General features: G+C 40.5%; 1 protein-coding gene across 1 annotated transcript; it reads left to right on the forward strand.

The window, feature by feature from the left end:
• The first annotated feature begins 2,008 nt into the window (after positions 1-2,008).
• On the forward strand, positions 2,009-8,806 carry znf518a (zinc finger protein 518A). Its single transcript, XM_042501773.2, is given in 4 exon segments — positions 2,009-2,168; positions 4,174-6,387; positions 6,522-7,184; positions 7,187-8,806. Coding segments are annotated over 3 exon segments (2,889 nt in total). The 5' UTR covers positions 2,009-2,168; positions 4,174-4,187; the 3' UTR covers positions 7,213-8,806.
• Positions 8,807-8,819: the final 13 nt, after the last annotated feature.

Below are 8,819 nucleotides of genomic sequence, written 5' to 3' on the forward strand. Positions count from 1 at the left end.
GAGGATGTAAGTGGTATTGATATTACGCTGGATCAGTATTGGCAGTGTGTGTCCTAAGTGTTTGCAGAGGGAACAGTATGCTTTGGGTCTGTTTATGTCTGAAATAAACTGGTCAGGGGGCTGTTGGTGATGCCAAAGATTTTGAATGACTCAGCTTGTTTCTATGTCTAAGACATTGATTTTTCCCCCCCTCTACATCACACATTCCTCATTAAATTGAATGCTCATCCTCACCTTATCTTAGCTTTCGGACGGCTCCAATTTGTTGGCAGCACAAAGGTCACTCTGCCTATATAGACTCACACACACACATATAGACTCAGATTAAATGACAAACCAACTAGTCACACAGGAATGGATGAATATGAACAGTAAAGTTGGACAAATGTCACAATAAAAGTCAAGAAGCTGAAGGATACGTTAGAGCGAGTGTGCGGTAATGTAGTAAAGTAAGTTGTTCCAATTTATAAATAGTCAGTAAATAAACACATTTTTAACTAATTTACATTTACAATACAATACCATACAGTACAACTGACAATACAGTTCCATTTTAAAGGTCCCATATTAAGCTCACTTTTATGCTCATACTTGCTTTTCTATCTATCTATCATCCATCAATGAGAGATTGATAAATAGATGCAATAAAAGGTCTCGCATTCACTGAACTCAGGGCCAGTGGCCTATTTTTAGCGCTGCTATTGAACTGTGTGAAGTAGCCCGTCATTGTATGTTAAAGTGATTTGTGAACTACTGAGCAGAACCAATGGCTGCCCTCCTTCCAGCAGGAGTAACCTGCAGCCTCACTCTCCATGTGTTTTGCAAGATAATGGGGATTACGTTACCCAGTCTACTGTATCTCCAGCGCTGGAACAGCATAAGATAGTTCTGGCATTGGGAGACTACCTACTGTAATACCTGACAGAGCATCACGGGGAAAAATAGCAAAATTTTAATTTTTTCAAAACTTAAAACATAAACATTTTCCATTTTAAATTAGTTTTGTATTATATTCTTATTAGTCTCGTCCCTGCTGGTCACCATCTTTGAAGTTGACGCTTGGTTAAATTTAAGTTGGGATGTTGGGTGTCAATGTCAGGACGTCTAATGGCAACCTCATTTTGACTTGAATACTGACAACAGATGATGTTATTTGTTGGTTTTGTTGTTGAGTAACCAAAATCCTATATTTTCCAAACATATCATGCCAGCCTCATCTTGACATAGCGACATTTAGTTGAAGGAAGAACAAGACCAAACACTCGCAGATTGTCCTTTAATGTTGACATCTACACAACATTAAAATTCTTTTTTGACATTTAAAATATTGTCAATAAGGCTTTTATTGCAACCAAAGCTTAACATCTGTCCATCTTTAGAGTTCAATGGTTTTCTGATATCATTTTGACATCCAGTGCCAGCTCTGTTTGGTTTTCTCTGCTCATTTATTATCATAAATATATTTTTTAACCTTTTGATTTTTTTCAGAAACTAGAGTATGAACACTACACAGATTAGATTTTTTTTTTTAAGAAAATAGGATATATTATTCAAATAGTACACATTTTGTTTTTAATTGGGATTGTTTAACCACCAAAGTCCCTGAATGCCTTGTGTTCAAGGTCATTACTGTGTTTTTTGCTCAAAATTTGCATGGTATTGCAGCATTATTTAATAGCTGAACATTTTTTGGGGTTGACATGGTGCAGGGGACAACAAACTGTGTGTCTGGCAGCTTTTATTTACAAGGACACACTGTATAACTGTGGTATTTGACAATGACACATGTATTAATATTTCAGTTCAACTGTTTAACACTATGCACTCTGTTTTATGCTGCTTGGGGACTGTGGATACATGTTAACTTCAGACAATTCATTTGACAGAGTTTCTACTGTAGCTTCTAGTTTGGTTATTTTACACAATTTGAGGGTTTCTTAAGAACTGAATTATCCCCATATAAATGAACACCACACGAGTGCGGTGAGAGCAGCGTTTGCGTGAAAACAGCTCAGTGTTTGTGTGGAGCTGTAGGCCCGGGACAGCACGGCTCTGTGTCTGTCGGAGGCACCAGGCTAAAAGCTAAAGCAGCTCAGGGGCTGTAATCCCCGTATGGAACCATCATGGCTGCCACTCGCTGAGCTGTCAAGCTCTCCACAAAAGAAAAGGTAAAAACCGAGACAACTACAATCATAACTAAAGCTTCATGGTTTATCTACACCACCCGGTGGCTTTACCTGCACTAATAACTCGATGCAAGGTTAAAAAACTGTTGTGGCGTAACTTTGTCGCCACGCTATTTATTCTTCAAGTTATTTCGTCTTTGTAAGCTCTCGTCGCGTCACGTTAATTCAAATCACTCAAACGCTATTTTAGAAAACGTTTGAACACTTAGCGCACACGCTAAAGAACAACAAGGTGTTTTCATGCGAAAGGTAAGAGGCTGTAATGGCGTGACAGTGGGATAGTTTTGTCGTAACTTCGCTATTCCCAAGGCGGTCGTTGCTCGTTACAAAGGCAGTCTCATCACTTTGTTATGGTCAAGTCAAACTGCACAATGGCCGCACGATTCTCCCATTAATGTGGTGCTAAGAAGTGCTACCTCGAGCTTTTCTTGTCTTTTTATTTGTGCATTTGTTTCTTTTACGGGGTTTTTATTTTAGCCTCTCACTATAGCGTGTTTAGCCGTGTTTTAAGCAAGTTCCCAACTATTGTGCTGGCAGGTGAGTTAAAGTACAGTTTCCTGCACCTGGGGGGCTGATAACAATCTAAACTCGTTGTTTTGTACATGTCATAATGCAATAAATTATCCACGCTGAAACATTTTGAACCATAGCCAGCAACAGGTGGACTTAAAGATCCCATATTACGCTCATTTTCAGTTTCATACTTGTATTTTTGGTTTCTATTAGAACATGTTTACATGGTTTAAACTTCAAAAGGCACATTATTTTTCTCATATTGTCTGCCTGAATATACCTGTATTTACCTTTTGTCTAAAATGCTCCGTTTTTCCAGTTAAACCGCAAAATATTCCACAGGAAATGCACAGGGACCCATTTAGAGTTTTTGTGTGAAACAGCTTTTAGACTGAATCAAAATGTTTATTTACAATAGCGTTTGAGTGGAAAATGCTTGTGTCACATACTTAATATCAAAGGGTGCTGAGCAAACCCTGCCTCAATTAGGTAGTTTATAGCCACAAAAACATCAATAAAATAAAATCAATATCAATTTAAGTTTTGCTATATTTACAATATTTTCACTACTTTTCCTCACTGTCAGAAAGCCTTTTCCGGTGACAAATTAATAGGCTATATCAAAGCCACCAAACTCTATTTACAAAAGCAATAATTTAACTATCAGAACACTGAGTTGCTGGTCTAACCCTGCCTTGACTGGTTAATGTGTAAGACAAAACAGAGCAAATATTCAGATATAGTGTACACTTACACTGATATTGATCATTTTAGATGTCTCAATATGTGTTGCTGCAGCCCTGTTGACAACAGTACATTCTGTGCTGGTATATTTTGGTTTATCAAGGACGCTAACAAAGTAGCAAATAACATAAAATTAGCAGCACAGCAGAAATGTCAGATAAGTCCTACACCGTGTTTAACTGTATATCTGTATAACATAACAGTTACGACTGAAAAGTTCCAGAAATAGACAAGTTTGCTGATTTAACATATCTCTACAATTGTAATCAACTGTCTACTATCTTTGTTGTTAAACTGACGTCACTGTAATTCGGTCTAAACATTAGCCTATAGTTGTGACATCACAAAATGGTGAATATCCTGATGACTTGTATAGATGCACATTTTCTTAACACAGGCTGTGTCCATTTCACATTGGATTGAACGTTTTGATCCTCTCACAGTATTTACATAGTGCCTGTATGTGCTTTATAATAAATAACACACGGGAGTCTGACTTTCTACAATATTGGACCTTTAATATTAATAACATGCAGACTTTGGAGGCAGCTTCTTTGTATGATTTTACTGTGAAACGATAAAATGGCAGTCTCAGCTATCACAACATGTTGGTTTTTATGAAAGATATTATGAATAAATAAATGCCGTTAAATGAACACCTCTCCATTTGTTGCATTGGCCTTGAAGCTGTATTATTTTGTTGCTGATTCTTACTGTTTTTTACTTTCAGAAACCTGAAAAAACATGGATTCGGTGGATATTTGCGCAACTACCTCCAGAGGAGATAATAAACGGCGCGCCAACAAGAAGAATAGAGATTGGCACAAACGGCTCCACCTCAGGAAGACTGCCGGACAGCCGCGAACTATGCAAAGTGAAGATAAGCATGGACCAAAGAAGATAGCAGAGGAGTGGGAGCAAAGCACAGTGTGGCCTTCATCAAAGAAGCCCCCCCAGGGAACAAAGCAGGGTCAGCACAGGACAAACGACAGCGGCAATACACTCAGGTTCACATGCTCTCAATGCAGGGACAACACGGAATATGTTCCCAAAGACTTAGTAAAACACTTCGAGGAAAAGCACAGAGGGAGCCCACCTGTTTTTTCCTGTCATACTTGTACTTTTAGTACTCATGAGTTCTCCTACCTTCAGGTTCATATATTAAGCCACAAGAACACTTTTTCTAATTGCTGCATTTGTAACGACAACGTTCAGCGCACATGGCCTGAATTCAGTGCACATCTGACCACGTGTCACTGCCAAAATGGCAAATATTCATGTGAAATGTGTCAGAAATTCTCCACAGGAGATGTTAGAGTGTTTTTAGAGCACCTGTATGCACACAATTTAGGCCTGGAAGGATCTAATGATCTATCGCTTCATATGAAGGGCAAGAGTAAGCTTCATCCTAAAACAACCACTCAATCTCTACGTTGTCAGCACTGTGACTATGAGGCATCTCGGAAGTGGCTGATCACTAAGCATGTTAAAGCTGTCCATGTCCGCCAGAATGGTAATCAGAGGAAGAGGGAGCAGGAGGGCCGCTCCATAGCAATGAAACAAAATGACCCAATCCCAAAAATTAAGCCTAGATTAACAAGAAGTGCAGTCAGGGAAATGTGCTGGCTGACACAGGACTGCCTTTCTCTACCAGGGAGAGAGTTCCTGGACAAATACTGCCATCTGTCTGATCCACAAACAACACTAGAAGAGACTCAACAATTCTTGATGAAATCTGTTGCTGGGGAAACCGGTGACCAGAAATGGACCAAGGCTCTTAAAACCGTTTTATCCAACGTCCCTCAAGATATGACTCTTCACCCGAAGTCAGAGAACGGCATTGTGCCGAACTCGTCTGATCTTACTGTCCTGACCGTCAAGAACAAGATAACTGTGGCTCAGAATGGTGCTACTTACCCCAAAAGGTTAAAAATGATGACCTCATCAGACAAGGAAACTCCTGAAAGTGCTCGTGATGATGCTCGTTGTGTAGAAAATGGATGTCAGTCAAATTTGAACGATCATACACCTTGTCCACAGACTGAAACCAAACTGAATAATGATATCTCAATGCCAGCTCAGAGCGAGCCATCTGAGTGCACTCAAATGCAGGAAAACAGAGAGAACCAAGAATTAAACACTGATCAGGAAGAGCATTGTAAGAAACCTGAAGAGCCTATGCATGAGGATGATATTTCCAGTGAGCTGAAAATGACAAATGAGAGCAACGAGCAGATTCCTATAGTTGTACCAAAAAAGAAGAGGCGAAGGCGAAAAAGAAAGGCCAGATCTAAGAGAGGGACTAACAGATCATCAGGATTAGCTTTAAAGATAGTGTTGAAGAAGAATCCAGTCAAGGAGAAGCAGTGGGTGTCGCAAAGCTCTTCATTAGGAGGTGGTCCGACGAATGATCGTCATGGATCACCAGGTCCTCACGCTACATCGGAGGAGACGGCACAGGTTCTCCCAAGCATGCTTCCAACAGAAGAAGCACACCAGAAGAAATGGACCAAAGCTTCCGAGACTGATCCGGACGCCCCAACTGAAGCCATCCATTCAAAAAGTCCACAGTCAAAGCCAGGAGAGGAACTAACTTCAAGTTGTGCTGCAAATGGGTCTAAAAATATGGATGGAAACATGCCTGTTGTGCTCGAAGGCTTGCCGCATCAAGAAATGCGAGATGACACCGAGAAGTCAGTGCAGCTCTTGGAAGCAGAAGTTGACGAGAGCAGTTCGGTTAGTGTGACAGCCCAGACAGATGTGAGGGCTGCTGCTGGGACTGAAGTAGAGATGTGCCCCGAGATCGTACAGCTCCAAACGTCAGGCGGCGGCACAGACTGTCATGTGTCAGATGATGAGATGAGTTCAGCTGCTGATGGAGTGACTCCTCATAGCAGTTACACCAAGTCTTCCCCTGTTTTCCAACCTATTATTACAGCACAAGGTAAGACTGCAAATTATAGTTTTAGGTAGATGTAATTATTTAGGATTTAACATGCAATGGCGTTTTCCTGGCATACATTTTCAGTAGCACGCCTGTCTGTTTGGAATTGAGTATTGTCACCTTCTGTCTTTCAGATAATGTGAACTCAAGCTTTCCCCTTTCTTCAGGGCACAGTGATCCGAGTGTTGAGGGGATAAGAGATGGAGAAGTGCCTGCCGACTCCTGCCCAGATCTCCTCAGCGACGTCAGCTTGCCCGTCGGGAAAGCCATCCAACAGGAGTCCTCACCAGCCTCTGGGCATAGGAGGCAGCCCCTCCCAAAGAACCTGGAGAGGACCCTGAAGTTAGTAGCCATTAACCCATCTCAGCTGGTAAAGCGTCCAGCGGGAGACCAGCCTGTTGTGGTGCTAAATCATCCAGACGCTGACATCCCCGAAGTTGCCAGGATCATGGAGGTCATCAACAAGTACAGAGGCGAGGTGCAGAAGGTCGTGCTGTCACGGAGGACTATAAACGCTCTCTCAGCCATGGATGGCGAGGTCCCTGAGACGAATGACTCAACGGAACCTGATTCTCCAGGCAGTGCAAAAAATTATGTACAGGAGAGATTTGTGTTGAAACTGAAACTCCGCAGGCTGAGCAGGAAAAAGTACGAGGTCGTCGGTGCAGCCTCTCCCAGCAGGGATGCTGTGAAGAAGTTTCGCTGCTGGTTTTGTGGCAGGGCCTTTGCAAGTCAGGAAACGTGGATGGCCCATCGGCAGCGGCACCTGATGGAGTGGAAAGGGCCAAACTGTGAAAACATATAAATGTCGCACACACTGGATGAAAAATAGTCTGGAAAATGACTTTTCAATATGACAAAACAATAACGGAAACAGTGATAGCCAGTCACCTCCGTCTTTTTTAAGTCTTAGTTCTAATTGGTTTTGAGGAGAATCAAATATCATGCCTCCTGGAGGGTTCACATTCTCAGGGTGAACATTTACCTATCGTCTTTCTCCCAGTCGGAGTAGCTTGATATAAACTCTTTGTACATTAGTGATTATCCGTAAAGCCACAAGGACGTGGTGTTGATAATTTAGTTCTTTGTATTGTTTGTATTTTGCAATAGCTTTATTTAAAGTGATTTTAAGTACACTGTCATACAAAATCTTTTATAGAACACTGTAATATGTATATTTGCCATACCATCTGAGTTATATGAATCAGTTTATGTACGGGTAGGCTCGACAGTGTGGTAGCTATCATATTTATGTTTTTGGAATGGGATGAAGAGACCCACAAGTTACTCAGATATACCAAAACTGTGTGTTTAAAACAAACAAAAAAAGAAGACAATAAGCTGTTTTATCCATTTATTTATGACTCTTAGGTTTAGCCTTTATGTGCTTTTTTCTTTACGATTTTTGGGGGCCATTGGAAGAATCAGTGTATAAACTCCAAATTATGTTCAAATGATAGTATTATCTGTAAGAGGTATGTTTTCATGCATTCAGTGGAGGCAGATATCCCTAAAGACACCATTAATTTAAAAAAAGTAAAACCTGTGTTTTGTGATGTCGGTGAAATACTAACTAAATCTTTTCAAAGGTCCGGTGTATACGATTTAGTGGCATCTATTGGCAGAAGTAGTATATAAAATTCATAGCTGTTTTTTCATGAGTTTATAATCACCTGAAAGTAAGAAATCTAATTTTGTTACCTGACAATGAGCCGTTTATATTTACATATGTGGCGGAGTCCACCATCTTGTTCCTGCAGTAGCCCAAAACCGACAAACCAAATTCTGGTTCAAGATAAGGCCATTTGTGTTTTTGCTTTGGCCATTATAGTTCTACGTGTTTGGCACATGGGAGAGATTTCAGTTTTGCAACCTCACTGCTAGATGCTACTAAATCCTACACACTGCACCTTTAAATCTGGTTTAAGAGGCCTAGATGATTTGATCATGTTTTTTTTTTCTTTTTTACTCAATGAGTTTTCCTCTTTTGACTTGAATTGATAATCTTATCTTTTAATTGCACTATGAAAGGAGGATTTATATTTCCCATTACCTCACCTTATCAGGCCGAAGCTTTCGACAATCTCAACCAGTGTCCTACTGTGGCTCAACATTTCCTTATGCAGCCATGATCCCTCAGTATTCACAGCAAGGGAACAGTGTGAGTGCGCGTCTGTGTACTGATATTGTGCATGTATCTCTGTTTCTGGAGTGCACATTTCAGTGTCAATATGTCACTGTATATATATATAAACTTTTTTTTCAATTTAGATAAAAGATTTATAATTGTGTACATAGTCCAGATAGAGGTACTGTAAAACCTGAGAATTTTCACAAAGTGCCTAGGAGTCCTTGTTATGCAACACCTGTGCATGATAGCATTACTTGTTGACCAGACAATAAATGAACCAGTTTGTCAGTCCCTGGTGGTA

This window comes from Plectropomus leopardus, chromosome 13, assembly GCF_026936395.1.
Source record: "Plectropomus leopardus strain MGB_pleo_1.0 chromosome 13, ASM2693639v1, whole genome shotgun sequence".
In the NCBI taxonomy this organism is placed as follows: Eukaryota; Metazoa; Chordata; class Actinopteri; order Perciformes; family Serranidae; genus Plectropomus; species Plectropomus leopardus.